This window comes from Kogia breviceps, chromosome 2 (genome assembly GCF_026419965.1).
Source record: "Kogia breviceps isolate mKogBre1 chromosome 2, mKogBre1 haplotype 1, whole genome shotgun sequence".
Classification (NCBI taxonomy): domain Eukaryota; kingdom Metazoa; phylum Chordata; class Mammalia; order Artiodactyla; family Physeteridae; genus Kogia; species Kogia breviceps.
In genome coordinates this window covers 135,894,334-135,913,501 of record NC_081311.1, presented here as the reverse complement: position 1 = coordinate 135,913,501, position 19,168 = coordinate 135,894,334, and the positions used below count along the sequence as shown (strand labels likewise).

The window sequence follows — 19,168 nt, the reverse complement described above, 5'->3', positions numbered from 1 at the left end:
AAAAAAAAAAAAAAAGCCTACCATCTGTCAAGATTACAGAAATGCCATTCATTAACTCGAATACAGAGCAATCTGGGTACCGGATAAGTACGAGTGACTCTAAGGAAAATTAGTGAGGTCAAGTAGAAGGAGCACTAGATGCCATTTCTAGTCTACATTCTGAACTTAACCTAGCCTTCTCATTTGCCAAATGAGAATGCAGTAGTAAAGTATCTCTATAGTCCTGTCCAGTGCTGGAATTCTGATTTTTGAATTCAAAAGAGCAAACACTCATCTCTACTTTGGAGGCTAAACTGAGAGGTGAAGTGAGGCTCCATGACAGAAGTGCTGCTTGAACTACAGCTTGTGAGAAGAGAGTGTTTCAGAAGGGGAGGTATTGGACAAGGAATTTCAAAAGGAAGGGCATCTCAATTCTCTGGTAATGTTATTAGCACATGGTAATTACATTAGTTGGATTGGCATGAAGGCTAGGTGGCTAGGGAAGTTAAAACTAGAAATGTAAATTGAGGAGTGATTTGAACATCAAGGTAAGGAAAATGTTTGATAATCAGTGGGAAGCCATTAAATAATTTTAAATAAGAGTTGGAGATTAATTCATCTTATATGAATTAAAGGAAGGAGGAAATTGGAAGACTCTGAAAATGGTACAAGTATGTACTAACAGATGTCAGAACAAGGGTGGCGATCATGAAAATGGAGAAGTGATAGAGGTGAGAAAGGTTTGGAAGAAAAAAGTGTGAGACCTACAGATTGACATGAAAAGAATTCAAGAAATAGGTGTAGGTAGCCAGTGTTCTGCTCATGGGCTAAATTGGGTGTTTTAGTTAAAAAAAAAAAAATACGCATTTTAACATGTGCTTTGTGTATACACAGTAGAAACAGCTTTTTAATCTGGATGGTAGGCAAAATGTTTGGAAAAGGAGGGAAATAAATAATAACTTGATTTCAGCTTTCATATCTTGAATCCAAAGAAATCTAAGTGTATCCACACATTTAAAGTGAAGTATAAAATTAAGACTTATTCATTCAGTTGTATTAATGCAGACAGCCACATGAGATAAAGGTGAGGTGCCATGTGTCAGCTTGGTAGGCTGCATAGCTCACATCATCTGGACCTGCCTAGATAATTCAACTGACTTCATTTTTTCATTCTCATTCCCCTCTTTGTCATTAATGGTTTTATTATTTCCTTTGGCCCACTTTCAGATTGACAAGAATCATAGAGGTACACAGGTAGAATTCAACTTAGCTAGGAATGTTCAAGTCTGAGGCATCATCTGCCACTTAGGGGCATTTTAGGGCCTGTCTTTATCTCTCTCTTAACTACTCATGTGCATCTCCAATGGGAACTGTAGAGAAGGAAGCAAGGACAGTCCTCCCTACAGTGTTGCTAAATATAAAAACTCAGAGTTTTAATTTGTGGTCCAGGAATAAAGATAAGAGGGGCAAAAATGCTTCCATTTAAAAAAAAAAAGTAGCTAATTATTTAGCACAGAACTTGATATAATCACATCAGATTTAGGAGCTATCATCCCCAAAATGGCAACCCTCCTTTTCTTATTTTCCTAAGAAACTGATTTCTACTATGTTTCATTTAAAATAAGTTTATCAAATTAAACTCAGTAAATGAAACAACTGATATGACTGGAGCTTGAAATAAACGATGTGATGATCTAATGAAATACATAATGCTAAATTGTCTTGCTTCTTATGCAAAAATTATTAGTCATAGCAATGCATGAATAATTAAGGACAAAATTATATTAGATATTTAATAATTTTTTATATTTATACATCTGAATTTTTAGTTTAGTAAAATATATCAGTCAAATCAACTCTTGTCCCAACATTTTAGTTTCATTCTTTAATATACTGCCTTTTTTAATGAGTTAATTTTCTCTGTTAGGAATTCTTACTTTTTCTAATAAAAAAATTTTCTGACTTCATCTGACAGCAGATTCTTCTGATTTTGTTTTCCCCTTAACCTTTCAGTACTTTATCCGCTCTTTAAAAAAATTTTTTTATCTTTGATATATTATCTAAATTCATTTCCCTAAATGTATTGCTTGTGAAAGAATGTATTTCATTTTAAGACATTTTAACTTTGCTTTTAAATATCTTAGAATAATCTTGATAGTAAAAAAAAAAAAAAAAGAATGACTAAAGATTACTAGGGGAATGTCTTTTCTTTTAACCAACAAGAATTCTGACTTTTCTTTTTTTCCATTTGTGTATTAGGTGGTTGTGAATGCCCTTTTAGGAGCAATTCCATCCATCATGAATGTGCTTCTGGTTTGTCTTATATTCTGGCTAATTTTCAGCATCATGGGCGTAAATTTGTTTGCTGGCAAATTCTACCACTGTGTTAACACCACAACTGGTGACATGTTTGACATCAGCGAAGTGAATAATCATTCTGATTGCCTAATACTAATAGAAAGAAATGAGACTGCCCGATGGAAAAATGTGAAAGTAAACTTTGATAATGTAGGATTTGGGTATCTCTCTTTGCTTCAAGTTGTAAGTGAACACTCTTTTCTCTGAAATGTGTTTATTGTTTGGAATAACAAAGTAATGACATACAGCTATTATTTAGTTACTAAGAAGAAAGTTTATAACATATTTCCTTTTTTCTAATTTTGATTTATTAGTATAAGTTCATGAGCCCAGATGGGTGGAAATGTCAGTATATTTAAACAGTGCAGACATAGTTGATAGTGGCCAGGTATTTTAGTTCTTTCCAAAGGTCTTTTTTTCTTCTCATATTACTCTCTCTTCCCATGTGAACAAGTTGATTAATAAATCAATAAATTTGCTATTATTTTTCCTATTGCAATTGGAAAGCTTGTTTCACTGATGGATCACCCCCTCCCCCCAAACATACACCCTTATCACACTTGATTGGATTGTAACAAATTGGTGGGAATTAAATTAACTGCTACTGAGTTGTATCATTTAGATTGAAGATTGGGGAATGATATTTAGGTTTTAGGTTTAGATCCTCATAGCTAAATGAAATAATACCGGATAACACTCAGACACAGAAATCAAACACAAGCAGCTGTTGTCTCACCCCAAATGACCTTCAGTACAATTACTTGAGTCTTTTTTTTCTCTCTAAATATTGATGTTTTCACTACTGGGTCTTTAAGACTGAAAAATAGCTCACAATTTATAAAAATGTAAAAGATGGTGGCCTCTTAAACATTTTCATTTGATGCTGCTTCTGACTGCAGCTGCATCACAAGAGAGCAGTGGGTAAAAACAGAGTCTAGGTCGTTTGAAAAACATTGTAAAAATACTGCTCTATTTTGGCCACTGAAAACTCATCTTAAAAAAAAAAAAACTGCATAAATTCTTTCCTGTGGTTCTGCAGAGTCTTTAGGGAAGAAATCTATTTTGTTTCACCAGGGTTGTGTTTTCAGTTGTTCAGCCAGGAGATTAAGCAAGCAAACAAACCTGGACTGGTCAAAATCCTCCTGCATCTCTTTCAGAGGTGTCAGTACTGTGATTCTTTTACAAGTTCTTTCCACCTTCTTGTTAGAAATTCTTATTTCTCTTGTAGATCTTTCTGACTTACTCTGAATGCTTATGCAATTAAAATAGAGATTTTTATAATCTGGCAAGTATGATTTCTTTAAATATTAGCATAGACACATGATGATGTTTCCTTGGGCCCTTATCCTAATGCTTAACTAATAACCACACTTGTAAATATCACTAATTTATATCACTTCCTCCATAAAATTGAGAAAGAAAAATTGAAAATTTCAAGCAGTCCCTTAAAATGCTAAACAAGGGGTAAAGATCCTGTATGAAGCCATTAAATAAATTCTGCTACTGAAGTACTGATTTATACTTGGCTTTATACAGAATCATCTCTCTGTTGATTAGCAATTCATTGAAATGGTTCCTTGAATTACTTTTTTCTGTTCCTATCCCTAGTGTGTGATGAACTTGTTCTATCATTGACGTCCGCCATTGACACATTCAACATTTCCCTCTTTGACAGACAAATAAGTTCTATTTTCTAGCTAAGAAACTTTACTTTCTCTTCACTGCCATCACAAGCACCCTTACTTGGCTTTCTTCTCATGACATCTACCACTTCACAAGTGTTAGCGTTATAAAAACAAAGATGTGTTGAGATACAGATGCTGAAAGCTTTTTGCTAGACTTGCTCACTAAGGAATAATCCTCTCAGGCCCACAGGGCTCAAAATTCATGTCCTAGGGCAAGTAACAAATTACTGTAAGTTATTACACTTGGAATACCAAGTGTACTATTTTTCACTTTTCTTACCCAAATTAACTCACTCTCATCAAAAATTACAAAGAGGGACTCCCTCGCAGTCCAGTGGTTAAGACTCCGCACTTCCAACGCAGGTGGTGAGGGTTCAATCCCTGGTTGGGGAACTAAGATCCCACATACTATGTGGCATGGCCAAAAAAAACCCCAAAATACAAAACAAAACAAACAAACAGAAAAAAAAAAAAAAACCAAGGAGTATTATTTTAAAAAAATTACAGAGAAGAAAGTGGAATATAGGATTATTTCTAGATGTTATGCTTTAAAATTCTTAAAATGTTAGTTGCAACTGACTTTTTGTATATCTGCATGATGCTTAGAGTGTTACAATCAAGAGAAATCATAAACTTTCAGTTGCTTTGATCAGCTTGTAGATAGATTTTAGTGGATGATCGTCAGGTCTAAGTTGTAGTTGTTTTGCTGCTACAAACATTGCCAAATGTGTTGGCATTTGTAAAGCTTTCTAAAAGTATTTCACCAAATCTTGATAGCACTTTATATTGCATGATTCCATTAACTCTAAAGAACTGAGAAGTATTTGTGAGTTGGTTATCAAGCAGGAAGATATATCAAATGACCATTCTGTTTATTATATAGTCTAGAAAGGAAGAGACTTACTGAGATATTGTTGGTCCAAAATCCATGTAAAATTTGTTTTGAGACATCTTTTAAAAATGTTCCTTTTAAAGAAATATATCAGGAAGAATATTTATTAAACGTCAGGTCTGAATTATTTTTACTCCAAAGTAAAACATGCATGTCCTTTTTAATAGGCCACATTTAAGGGATGGATGGATATAATGTATGCAGCAGTTGATTCCAGAAATGTAAGTATTTTTTACATCCTAAGTCTTTTCACAATATTGATTAGGCACTAAAATTAACAGAGCATAGCAGCTAAATGGAATGATTCTACAATGAATTTTTAAAAAGGGAAAAGTATGACTCAAGTTAATACTCAAGTATAGTAGTATTTATCAGAAAGATCTTAGTAAGATATATCAAAACGGAAGTCAAACTAAAGTAACACATGAGTATATTTAATAACTAACAAATATCTGTCTATTAACTATTTTTCTATTTTGTTTCCTTTTTATCTACCAATTATATAATCAATAATAATTTTGGCACGCTGGAGCAAATGTGAAGAAATACATGGTTACCATCAGTAGTTTACCCTCCATATTAGACAAGTTAGGGATTTTGTCTAGGCAGCCTTAGATTTCTGTAATAGTCACTTTAAAATCCATTCTTTTATATGATTATAGCATCCATAAATTTACTGGAACCTTTATAGAGACTGCTATCATTTCTGTGATCAACAGTTTCCTTTAAGTTTCTATCACCTAAGACCTACTTTTTTGATTTCTCCTACAATAGTCTTTTTCAGGCTTCAAGGGAAGAATTGAAATCCATGCTCATTCCAACTCTGCTCTTCAAAATTTGTAAAATTTAGTATTTTCTCTTTATCTTTCCATTCTGAAGTCCCATCTTCTATAATCATGAAGAAAGAACTTTACTCCTGAAATCTTTAAAGTGATCTGATAAGCACACTTTTACCTTTCTTGATGTGCATTTCCCATAAGTGGCTTTAGTTTTATGTTGAGTACTTTCCTGATATCCTCCAGAGATGAGTTATTTCACTTTGTTACTTATTATTTTTGTTTTGTGTGTTTGGTTGGTTTTTAACTCTGTTATCTTTAGGAGGACATGAATCTATTAGGGCACTATCTATAGTGACTCCTTTACGTCTTTGCTAAGTGCTAAGTAAAAGCTCAAATGCTTATTTATTATGAGTACAATCTAGAGATTAAATTATCAGTTGAGGATTTAGCAGATGGCATGTCCAGTTATGTCTACTCAATCTCAAAAATTCAATGAATGTTATAATGTTATAGGCAGGATGCCAAACATCAAAATAAGTAACTCAATTCTTGTTTGCTAAATGAATTCATGCATCAGGAATGATTATTTCTAAACATAGTCTATGCATATTTACTGATGTAAAATTTTTTCACTATTAATTTTAAAATTATTAAAATGCAATACCTTAAAAATTCCCAAATTTAGTACGCTACTGCCTAAATGGCAAGACATTAGTTGTATTTATAGTTAGAAAAAATACATTTCAAAATCATCATACTGTATTTTTCACGAGAACACTCTGTTTTTCACATAAAAAATTATCCTAAAGGCTAATTTCAGAGATTTTTTTTTAGAGGTAGCTGATTTAGAGGAAATAAAGAAAAGTACTGCTTAAGTGTTACTAGAAATTTTCTTTTCTATTCTCATGAAAAACACCAGTGACTACCAGCATCAAATGTATTATAATATCTTACAAAATATTCCCCTTTTGTAGGTGGAACTCCAGCCTAAGTATGAGGAAAGTCTATACATGTATCTTTACTTTGTTATTTTCATCATCTTTGGGTCCTTCTTCACCTTGAACCTGTTTATTGGTGTCATCATAGATAATTTCAACCAGCAAAAGAAGAAGATAAGTATTTTTAATATTTTCTCTCTCACTGAGATAATAAATATTTGAAGGGTTTTCAACACCAAATGAGTACTTTAACTGAGAACCCAAATGGGATTATATATTAAAATCTATTTTTGCATCCTCCCTCTTTGCCATTCACTGCCCATGTCTTTCATGGTATAAAAAACCAAGAATGACTGCGTTCCATTCTCCTGTGCATAGGTTCACAAAATCTCTCTCCTCTTTAAAGAAAAAATACTCAGGTACCACATTTTCTCTTTCGAAAAAGAATCATTAAAAAAAAGAACTAGAAGAGAACCCAGGCATATACCTGTTTCCCAGAGTCAACCTGTTGTTTTGTCTTTACAACTTCCCTCCTTGAAATATATTTTCTAGCAAAAATGTTTAAAATCTTTGCAGTAAATTAGGCATGAGAGGTAAGCTGCTTCTAGTGTTTCTTTTCACATTTTTAAATTCTTTTTTGGCTCATTTTATGTATTCCCACTTCATTCTCCCTGATGTTAATTATAAACTATCAGTTCCAGCCTTGAAATGAACAGTTCTTTATTAATTATTATCACTTATGAAGCCCATTTTATCATCCCAGTTATATATGCACATTATCAAAAACACCGAAAGTGAAGAAATATCATTACTCAGGAGTAACCACTATTCACATTTTATGTTTTTCTGTTCAGTCTTTTTCTACACATATCCTTGTTATTGAAATCATTTGATCTATAATTATAAATTTTTTTGACTTAACATAAGTATTTTCCCATTTTGTTAAGTCTTCATATTATATTATCATAATTTTCTTAACCATTTTCCAATAGATTGATGATTTAGGTTGTTTCTAATCTTTAATAATTTAAATAGTGCCTGGTCAAAAGTCTTTGTGCCAAAAAAATTTGAGCCTTTAATGATTTCTTTAAGATAAATTCCCAGAGTAAAGTGTTTTGCTTTCCCCAGGTAACATGCCCACTCATACTCCCAATAAGTGGTGCTGGGAAAACTGGACAGGTACATGTAAAAGTATGAAATTAGAACACTCCCTAACACCATACACAAAAATAAACTCAAAATGGATTAAAGACCTAAATGTAAGGCCAGACACTATCAAACTCTTAGAGGAAAACATAAGCAGAACACTCTCTGACATAAATCACAGCAAGATCCTTTTTGACCCACCTCCTAGAGAAATGGAAATAAAAACAAAAATAAACAAATGGGACCTAATGAAACCTAAAAGCTTTTGCACAGCAAAGGAAACCATAAACAAAACCAAAAGACAACCCTCAGAATGGGAGAAAATATTTGCAAATGAAGCAACTGACAAAGGATTAATCTCCAGAATTTACAAGCAGCTCATGCAGCTCAATATCAAAAAAGCAAACAACCCAATCCAAAACTGGGCAGAAGACCTACATAGACATTTCTCCAAAGAAGATATACAGATTGCCAACAAACACATGAAAGAATGCTCAACATCATTAATCATTAGAGAAATGCAAATCAAAACTACAATGAGATATCTCACACCAGTCAGAATGGCCATCATCAAAAACTCTAGAAACAATAAATGCTGGAGAGGGTGTGGAGAAAAGGGAACCCTCTTGCACTGCTGGTGGGAATGTAAATTGATACAGCCACTCTGGAGAACAGTATGGAGGTTCCTTAAAAAACTAAAAATTGAGCTACCATATGACCCAGCAATCACTACTGAGCATATACCCTGAGAAAACCATAATTCAAAAAGAGTCATGTACCACAATGTTCATTGCAGCTCTATTTACAATAGCCAGGACATGGAAGCAACCTAAGTGTCCATCCTTGGATGAATGGATAAAGAAGATGTGGCATATATATACAATGGAATATTACTCAGCCATAAAAAGAAACAAAATTGAGTTATTTGTCGTGAGGTGGATGGACCTAGAGTCTGTCATACAGAGTGAAGTAAGTCAGAAAGAGAAAAACAAATACGCTATGCTAACACATATATATGGAATCAAAGAAAAAAAAAGGTCATGAAGAACCTAGGGGTAAGACAGGAATAGACACAGACCTACTAGAGAATGGACTTGAGGATATGGGGAGGGGGGTAGGGTAAGCTGTGACAAAGTAAGAGAGTGGCATGGACATATATACACTACCAAATGTAAAATAGATAGCTAGTGGGAAGCAGCCGCATAGCACAGGGAGATCAGCTTGGTGCTTTGTGACCACCTAGAGGGGTGGGATAAGGAGAGTGGGAGGGAGGGAGATGCAAGAGGGAAGAGGTATGGGAACATATGTTTATGTATAACTGATTCACTTTGTTATAAAGCAGAAACTAACACACCACTGTAAAGCAATTATACTCCACTATAGATGTTAAAAAAAAAAAGCGTATAGATGTGCTCAGGTCACTGCTGTTTCACTGGCATCAAACATTCTGTCTGTTTTTTGGTACTTGATATTTGAAAAATGAAAATTGTATTTAATTTTAATTTTCATGTCTTTTATGACTAGTAGGTTTGAATATGTTTTCGAGGCCTTTTTTTTTGCCATTTATTTTTCTTCCTTTGTGTACTGATCCTTTATCTCACTTGCTCGGTCTGTTTTCTTATTATATGAGTGCTTTCATTGTATGAGACTCTTTCACTTATGGAACATTTCTGTCCCTTAGCCCCATTTATTATTACTGATATTACTCTCTTGTCATTATCAAGCTATTTTGTTTCACTTATTAGCCTGAGTTCTAATCCTCTGTACCTACTGGCCTATCATATCACATACCTGCCATACATATGACCTCTGATTAAGTCCCCTAAGTCATCTACCGACTTGGCCAGTTTCCTTTCCATCCTCTTGCTCCAATTCTTGGCAGAGCAAAAGTGGCTTTTTATGAGTAACTCTAAACCATCATGCAATATACCTACTCTAACTCTTTGCTACATATGAATAAGAAAATCATTGTCTTTAACTTCTGAAAGGCAGTGTGTGTAGTGAAAGGAGCCACATATTTAGTGTCTCAGTGGAACAAATTGTACTACTTCCTGAGTTTACGGTCTTGGGTAAAATACTTAACCTCTCAGATTCTGTGAATTTTTCCTCCATAAAATAATAATGAAAATAATAAAGTCAATTTTGGATGATTGTGAGAAATAAATAAAATTATAGTATCTAAAAACTAGTTTTAATTTTTCAAATTTAAAATCCCAGGCATAATTATGCTAATTGGTTGAATTTTGCATTTCCTTTTTAAATTGTCCCTTTCCTATTTTAAGTTTAACATTAAAAACTATGTACAAAGGGACACAGTTTTAACCAGTTTTGATTTTTCTTTTCTATACTTTGGAGGTCAAGACATCTTTATGACAGAAGAACAGAAGAAATACTATAATGCAATGAAAAAATTAGGTTCAAAAAAGCCTCAAAAGCCTATACCTCGACCAGGGGTAAGAAATACCAAATGATATGGGGGAAAAAAATACAAAACCAAAAGCTGGCATGGGTTTTCTCACAGAAGAGATAGCAGCTAACATTTCCAGCAGCAAAGATTTCTCCCACTTTCAGAGCATCATTAATTCATACCTTTTATGGTAATGGTAAAAATTATTTTTTAAAGGGAGAGACCAAAAGGAAAAAGAAGAAACAGAAAATGCACCCTCATCTTCAAGGCATTTAGAATTACACAACTAGAATCCAAACAAAATGGCAAAGGACACAGAGGCAGAGTGATATGCACAAGGAATTTGATCATATAACTCAAGAATAGTTGCCAAGTAATGTTAGAGAGAAGAGTAATCTTGGATGGGGTTAAAAAACATGCAGTTTTCTGATAGATTAACAAGTTGATGAATTGTTGAGTGAAATAACACCTTACTTCCATTTTATTTTTCATTAGAGGTACCAGGTATTTTGGAGAAGGAAAGACTTCTAGTATCTAGTATTCATATATAAGGCTATAAAGTTAGAAATTACTAATGTCTACAGAAGTCAGAGTCAATAAGTATAATTCATGATGATAAATAACCAAATGTCATGTTTCCATGATGAACCAATGAAACAACTGCCGTGAGATGGAGGAGCCTTATCCCACATTGTACTGATTTTTATGATGATGATCTGTGAGGTTAAAACAACTCCTGGGGTGCTTTAGGGAATAAAAGGCTAGTGAACATTCATATTCATATTGTGCTAGCCAACACTTGCCTTCTTGAGAATGATGAAAAACATAAGCCTTAACACTGGAAGTAAAAATGAGTCAACTATGTGTAGGAAAAATGTAAGATAAGACGATGTCCTCAAAGTTCCTCAGTGGCCTAGGGAAATGGGCCAGACAGTGGCCTATAGTGAATGACAGTGGCAGAACCAGGGAGCAGAACCATAGATCAGTGACAAGAGACATGAATTTGTGACATCAAAGCATAAGGAATGTCATTCTGGTCTGATTATCCCTGTGTAGACTCAGCATTCTGTGTGTGACAATGCCAGCAAAGACTGGTTGGTGGAAGAGCATCAGTATTGCCACACATGGACTTTAAATGCATAATGTTATAGGTGTGTCATGAAAATGACAAGTTTCCTCTAACAATTCTCTGAGAATAAGGCAAGTGGAATGTTAATAGATACTATATTTTGAAACTGCTTCATGGTCCAACTGATCATGGGAAATTCTGGTATAACAAAATTAAGCAGGTTTCTTAACTTCTCATAATTTTAATACATCAGTATGCATTTTGTGAGTCTCAGAAGAGTGTATAGTATGCAGTGTTTCTTATCAGAAATCCCCTTTTGACAAGGGATTGTTATTCTGTGGAATACATTTTAGTAAATAGCAATTTAGGTAACTAAATTAAAAAACAATGTGCTATAAACCATCTTTTACAAAATTCAGGGCCAGTGGTTCCTAGGTATAATACTAGCCAGTCAGTTAGTGCAGAAAATACTTATGTAGAAGCTAATGTGTACAGGAAAATGCCTCTGTTGCTAAAAGCATTTCTGATTCTCAACAGAACAAATTTCAAGGAATGGTCTTTGACTTTGTAACCAGACAAGTTTTTGACATAAGCATCATGATTCTCATCTGTCTCAACATGGTCACAATGATGGTGGAAACTGACGATCAGAGTGAATATGTGACTAACATTTTGTCACGTATCAACCTGGTGTTCATTGTGCTGTTCACTGGAGAATGTGTGCTGAAGCTCATCTCCCTCCGCCATTATTATTTTACCATAGGCTGGAATATTTTTGATTTTGTGGTTGTCATTCTCTCCATTGTAGGTAAGAATTATTTCAGGTCTCTTAAGTTCAGCTCAAAAAACGTAAAAGTTAGACTAATCAAGTTTAAATTAGAGGTCATCTGACCACTCAGAGAAAACCACTGTGAAAATCTTGATGTATTTCATACTGGTGTGTTTCTCTTTCTTACAAAATGAGGCTTCTGCTATGCTTAGAGTATTGTATCCTATTCTGTCCATTTTAGACTAGGTATGTTATTTGTCAATATACCAAAGTCTCATTCATTTGAACTAGAAATGTGCTGTTAACTAAGATTGAAATGTTTTTGACTTGTTGAGATTGAATAGTCTATACAATATCTAAATAGCTCTGTTGAAGAGAGGACTAGAAATTTAGTCTGGTACTCAGAAGAGACAGTGCATCAGAGACATAGACACAGAGTCATTAGCATGTATACAGGAGTGGAAGCTGGTGGCAAATAAGGAAGAGCATAGAGTGAAAAGAGAATGAAGCTAAGAACAAAATGTCAGCAATTGCAGATGGTAAGTTCTTTAATGCAGGGTATGAGATATTTTGTAGATTACCTTGAAATTTATAGTAATGATGCACAAAAGAAGTGATGTGGCATGGAACATCATTTCCTCAGTCATACACTTCAAAGCCTGGAATGTTAAACAGGTCACGTGACCAATAGCTCATCTCATTCAAGATACAACTCTAGCTCCAGTGAAGTGAAGAAGTCTGCCTGTGGACCTGAAGTATTCATTCTTTCCTAAACCAGATAATAATATGATTGGGTCAATATTTTATGATCCAATAGGGGGTGCCTCCGTTGGGCAGATTTTTATGCCATTCTCCCCTCTGAAGAAGTTGGTTTTCTATCCAACTCATATGTTGTATATAGCCTTTGATTCCCACAGTAATCTATGGTGTAATTAGTTGTGGATAGGGTACTTAGTTGTATTCACCTCTCTTTCTCTCTCTCTTTCCCTCTCTCTCACTCATACACACACACACACACACACACACACACACACACACACGTGCACTTACTCTTTACAGAATGAGGTAGTGTAACTCAAAGCTACTTAATTTCTTGAGCTCCTCTTCAGCTCAATCACTATTTCATTATTTAAAAGGCAAATGAAGAAAGAAGCTTTAAGGAAGAGAGCTGAGAGACCAATGTCAGACACAGGAAACCAGAAAGAGCATCAGCTTAAACACTTTTAGAAATGCACCAGACCATATATCCATATATATACATATATATATGTATTATATATATATGAATATTATAGTAGAAGCTTAGGGAAGCATCAAGTTCATGGAGAGATGAAAACAGCATTAAAAACTGCAGATACTTTTAGATGGGGAAGGATTGAATAGAGGGTATATATGATTTGGCATTTTCAGAAAAAAATCATTGAATTCTTATAAACGTGTACATATACTGTTGGCTACTGCTCTTAAGATGGACTTGAGAATTTTTAATTTGATTTTTTAGATTCAGTCTTGGGATTTTGTATAAGCTAAAACTAGTCTATAGATATTCCTCAAAGACAAAAGGTACTATAAAATCCTTATTGAATTGAATATTGTCATAGTCACCTTGGACTGCCATAATAATTACCACAGACTGGGTGGCTTAAACAAGAGAAACTTATTTTCTCAGAGTTCTGGAGGCCAGAAGTCCAAGTCAAGGTGCCAACATGATGGGTTTCTGGTGAGAGCTCTCTTCCAGCCTGGTAGATGGCTGTCTTCTCACTGTGTCCTCAGATGGCAGGGAGAAAGAGAGAGCAAGCTCTCTATTGTCTTTTGTCATAAAGGCACTAATCCTATCATGAGGGCTCCAACCTCATGACCTCATCTAAATTTAATTATCTCCCAAAGGCCCTATCTCTAAATACCACCACCTTGGGGGGGTTAGGGCTGTAATGTATGAATTTAGTGGTAGGGTGGGTGGGTGGAAAGAATTTAGTCCACAGCAAATACTGAGTTGAATTTAATGCTGAATGCCAAAATTAAGGTTTATCTATAATATATGTATGTATTGTCTGTATGTAACATTGTAGATTAAGTAAATGAATTTCAGTACTCTGAACTTTACCTGGGAGCCTTAACAGAAATTTAAGTAGTATTTTAATGGATAACTTCTTCACTGGTTGATACTCTGATCTTTCATCCATAGGTATGTTTCTGGCTGAGCTGATAGAGAAATATTTTGTGTCCCCTACCCTGTTCCGAGTGATCCGTCTTGCCAGGATTGGCCGAATCCTGCGTCTGATCAAAGGGGCCAAGGGGATCCGCACGCTGCTCTTTGCTTTGATGATGTCCCTTCCTGCGTTGTTTAACATCGGCCTCCTGCTCTTCCTGGTCATGTTCATCTACGCCATCTTTGGGATGTCCAACTTCGCCTATGTTAAGAGGGAGGTTGGAATTGATGACATGTTCAACTTCGAGACCTTTGGCAACAGCATGATCTGCCTGTTCCAGATTACCACGTCTGCTGGCTGGGATGGACTGCTAGCACCTATTCTTAATAGTAAACCACCCGATTGTGACCCTAATAAAGTTAACCCTGGCAGCTCAGTTAAGGGAGACTGTGGGAACCCATCCGTGGGGATCTTCTTTTTTGTCAGTTACATCATCATATCATTTCTGGTCGTGGTGAACATGTACATCGCTGTCATCCTGGAGAACTTCAGTGTTGCCACTGAAGAAAGTGCAGAGCCGCTGAGCGAGGATGACTTTGAGATGTTCTATGAGGTTTGGGAGAAGTTTGACCCCAATGCTACCCAGTTCATGGAATTTGAAAAACTCTCTCAGTTTGCAGCTGCTCTTGAACCTCCCCTCAATTTGCCACAACCGAACAAAGTCCAGCTCATTGCCATGGATCTGCCCATGGTCAGTGGGGACCGGATCCACTGTCTTGACATCTTATTTGCTTTTACGAAGCGGGTTCTGGGGGAGAGTGGAGAGATGGATGCTCTCCGAATACAGATGGAAGAGCGATTCATGGCTTCCAACCCGTCAAAGGTCTCCTATCAGCCAATAACTACGACGTTAAAACGAAAACAAGAGGAGGTGTCTGCTGTTATTATTCAGCGTGCGTACAGACGCCACCTTTTAAAGCGAACTGTAAAGCAAGCTTCATTTACATGTAACAAAAATAAAATCAAAGGTGGGGCTAATCTTCTTATGAAAGAAGACATGGTAATTGACAGAATAAATGAAAACTCAATTACAGAAAAAACTGATCTGACCATGTCCACAGCAGTTTGTCCGCCCTCCTACGATCGGGTAACAAAGCCAGTCGTGGAAAAACACGAGCAAGAAGGCAAAGATGAGAAAGCCAAAGGGAAATAAACAAAAATAAATCAAAATCACTGGGTGACAAATTGTTTACAGCCTGTGAAGGTGATGTATTCTGGTCAACAGGACTCCTTTAGGAGGTCAATGCCAAACTGACTGTTTTTACACAAATATACTTAAGGTCAGTGCCTACAATCAGACAGTGACCCCTTGTCGGAAAACTGTGACTCTGAAAAGGGAAGATGACCTTGACACGAGGTTACTGTTCTCACTACCAGCTGACACTGCTGAAGACAAGAGACAAAATGGCTACTCAGACTGTAGGGACCAGTTCAAAGGGGTGCAAACCTATAATTCGGGGGTTGTTTAACATGAAACACTTTAGTGTAGTAATTGTATCCAGTCTTTGCATTTCGACTGCCACATTTGTCACGTTTTTACAAAATCTGTTAGTGGATTCATCTTTTTTTTAGTCCATACGTTGTTTATTATATGTGACTATTTTTGTAAACGGGGTTTCTGTTGGGAAATAGACTAAAGAACCTCTCTAACAGGTATGCCACCAGGGGTTATGGTAATTGCATGGCCTCCCATCTGCACAGAGACGTGGTTTGCATGAGGGCATGCTACACTCAGAGATCATGCATGAAAAAAGTCACGAGGAAAACAGTGAGTTCTTAAATTCCATCCATGTTTCTGGGAGGGGTAATTAGGTGAAAATTGGAGGTGCTTTGCTGACCTTGTCAGATCCAGCCCCTAGACCAACTATATCATTTTGGGGGGATAGCCCGTGAAATCTTAGCAGGTGAAAACCTCACTCAAATGTCTGGAGTCATAAGTGTTATGTTTCTGTTTCTGGTATTTAAAAAACTGAGTAAGTATTGATTCCCCCCTAAAGACGGAATTGACCGAAAGAACGCTTTATAAATTTCTGCTTAAGCCTGCACTTTGTTTAGCCATCTTCAGCTCAGCAAGGTTGACTATGTCTATGTTAATGAAATGCTATTTATTATGTAAATAGTCATTTTACCCGGTGGTGCACGTTTGAGCAAACAAATAATGACCTAAGCACAGTATTTATTGCATCAAATATGAACCACGAGAAATGTAGAGTGCAAGCTTTACACAGGTAACATAATGTATTCTGTACCATTATAGATAGTTTGGATGCTATGAATGCATGTTTCTATTACCATGCTGCTGTATCTGGTTTCCCCCACTGCTCAGAATCTCATTTATGAGAAACCGTATGTCACTGGTAAAGTCAAAGAAATTGCTCAACAGATCTCATTTCTTTAAGTCATTAAGCAATAGTTTGCAGCACTTTAACAGCTTTTTGGTTATTTTTAAATTTTAAGGGGATACCATATGTTGTATAGCCTGACTGTACAGACATGTTTTAAAAAAAAAAAAAAAGCACTGCTTAACCTGTTAAAATGTGTTTAGAGTTTTATAAGCAAATATAAGTACTGTAAAAAGTCATTTTATTTTATTTTTCAGCATTATGTACATAAATATGAAGAAGAAATTATCTTAAGATTGATATCACAATCACTTTCTTACTTTCTGTCCACCGTACTTTTTCAGGGAAGAAATTTGCTAAATAAGAAATGAAAACAAGACGGGGTAGTTGTAGATTTCTGCCTTTTTATTACATTTGCTACTTTTAGATTATTTCATAATTTTAAAGGGCAAAAATAGGTTCACAACTCACATCCAAATTATGCTTTGCAATTGGAAAAAGGTATAAATTTTTATTTTCATTTTTTCCTTTTTTTTCTAACTTCTGTTTATGTTTTCATTTCTTTGGAGTCATGCCGCTCTAGATTGCTCTAAATATAATGTGGGTTTCACAACTTTTTTTTTTTTCTGGAAGAACAGAGAGTAGTGAACTTAACGTAGTCAGTTATATCAGGACATTTTGTGTTTCTTGCAGAAGCAAACTATAGGCACTTCTTTTTCTTAAAACTACTTAAACTGTATTCGTGAACTGCATGCTGGAAAATGCTACTATTACGGTACTAAATGATGCTAACCAACATTAAAAATGTGCAAATCTAATAAAGATTACATTTTGTATTTCATTGTTTGCCCTGTTACTTTTAGTTAACGATGTTGTGTAACAAGATGAAGATGTTTTTATTGTACAAATTGGGGGAGAAGGGGAGCTAAACACACACACACACACACACACAAACACACACACACACACACACACACACACAGGTATACCCGGACCAACAGCAAGAAAACCTGCGGTAGGAATGGGGCTGGGGGAAATGACCTACGAGGGGCTACGAGCAGTAGGGTGTGGTCTCTCTTAGGAGAAAGGACTGAAGCTAGAGCATAAGCTCGTGGCTCCAGAAGGAAAAGAAGGATATGGGAACCAGAGCTATGGTGGATGGTCACCTGAGGTACAAAGAGAATCCCTCAGAACTGTATTAAAATAGTAAAAGTTGGCAATGTGTGAGTCAGGTATTTTGTTTGCTCCTCCAGAACCTCTCTTCATGCTCCTCCATCCTGCTCTGTGTGAGGGTTGTCTTATAAATTGCATCAATGGGCTCTCTTACCCTCTAGATCACAATCGATTTGGCCAGTGGGAAGCCCCAGAAGGAAAATACCATCAGGAAAACACCAGTGGGAGAACAGTGAAATTGGGTGTTTATTCCCCAGTGTCTTCTTTGCTAGGTTGCTCTGGGTTGGCAGTGCTGCATTCATCAACATAGTCATACTTGCAGTCAGACAGCCCCCTCCTACAATGAGAACTACTTTGTTGACGGTCTGGTCATCACTCTCCACCTGGCTCCTTAAGACCTGTGGCTGGACTTCCCTATTCCTCGTCATTTTCCCCTCACCTTGCTGACAACTTTTTAAATGGCCCCTTCATAAAAACATTCTCGGTTGCCTCATTTCAGCATGCCATCTGTCTCCTGCCTGGATGATACAGTGATTAAATATCTTGTGAAAGTGGGCACGAGGCAAAGATTTGCCTTGGGTTAACTTGGAGGCTTAATCTAACCAGCTTTGGTAGATAAACAGGAACTGGCGAAAATACAGTGAAGTCAAGCACAGAATTCACAGAGATCATGGAGAGGTTTCTGGAGTGGTCCAGACAGTGAAAGTGACAGCTAAAGAAACATCTAAATTTATGAGTAAAGAGAAGCCCTCACTTGTCATCAGAGTAGCACAACATCAGTTATGAAGCCTGAAAGAGGAACGTGAACTTGATGGAAAGAGGAGAGGTCACACACAGTGCTTCTCCCCATCCTTCAACTTCCTGACCTTGTCTCTTCATGACATCATTGCCCTAAAACACCACAACAACTAATTCTGATTTACCAGTGGGTGAAAAGAATTTCCCATTTCTAACCAACAAAAATAAGGATTATGGGATAATCCCTACAGATTTTGTTTTGTATTCCACATCCATACCAGTACTCACTGGTACCTTTCCAAATACAAAACAAAGTAATATAAATCACCATATTCATTTTGGTATTACCTTGCATAGCAAATAATGATAGTAACAGATTTAACCCATTCAATAAATAAGAATTCACAAGTATATACTGACATAAATAAATGGAGAAAAGGAAAAATCTCTTCCTTACAGTTGAATGTTAACAAACAAATGTAGAAGAAATAATGAAGCTAGAAAAGTATCACTTGGCAACCATCATAATCACAATTGATTCATGCAAGAATAATTAACAAATACTAAAACTCATGGGTGAAAATTTGATGAGGAATAGGACATTTACATTGTATCAAAGTATTCTGTATTGATTTAAAATTTTTTTTAAATAAGAAAGCTTACAGTGGAGAAAACTAGCAGAC

The 19,168-nt window shown here is 35.8% G+C and overlaps 1 protein-coding gene across 3 annotated transcripts in view; it reads left to right on the top strand.

Annotated features, from left to right (window-relative positions):
* LOC131751605 (sodium channel protein type 1 subunit alpha) overlaps positions 1-18,755 on the top strand; it is a 158,021-nt gene extending 139,266 nt beyond the window's left edge. For all 3 annotated transcript variants that reach the window (XM_059055536.2, XM_067026227.1, XM_067026228.1), the window contains exons 22-27: positions 2,239-2,520; positions 5,082-5,135; positions 6,668-6,805; positions 10,126-10,230; positions 11,791-12,061; positions 14,208-18,755. In XM_059055536.2, coding sequence (XP_058911519.1) covers positions 2,239-2,520; positions 5,082-5,135; positions 6,668-6,805; positions 10,126-10,230; positions 11,791-12,061; positions 14,208-15,385 — 2,028 coding nt within the window. In that variant the 3' untranslated portion in view covers positions 15,386-18,755. The remainder of the gene's footprint in view (positions 1-2,238; positions 2,521-5,081; positions 5,136-6,667; positions 6,806-10,125; positions 10,231-11,790; positions 12,062-14,207) is intronic.
* Positions 18,756-19,168: the final 413 nt, after the last annotated feature.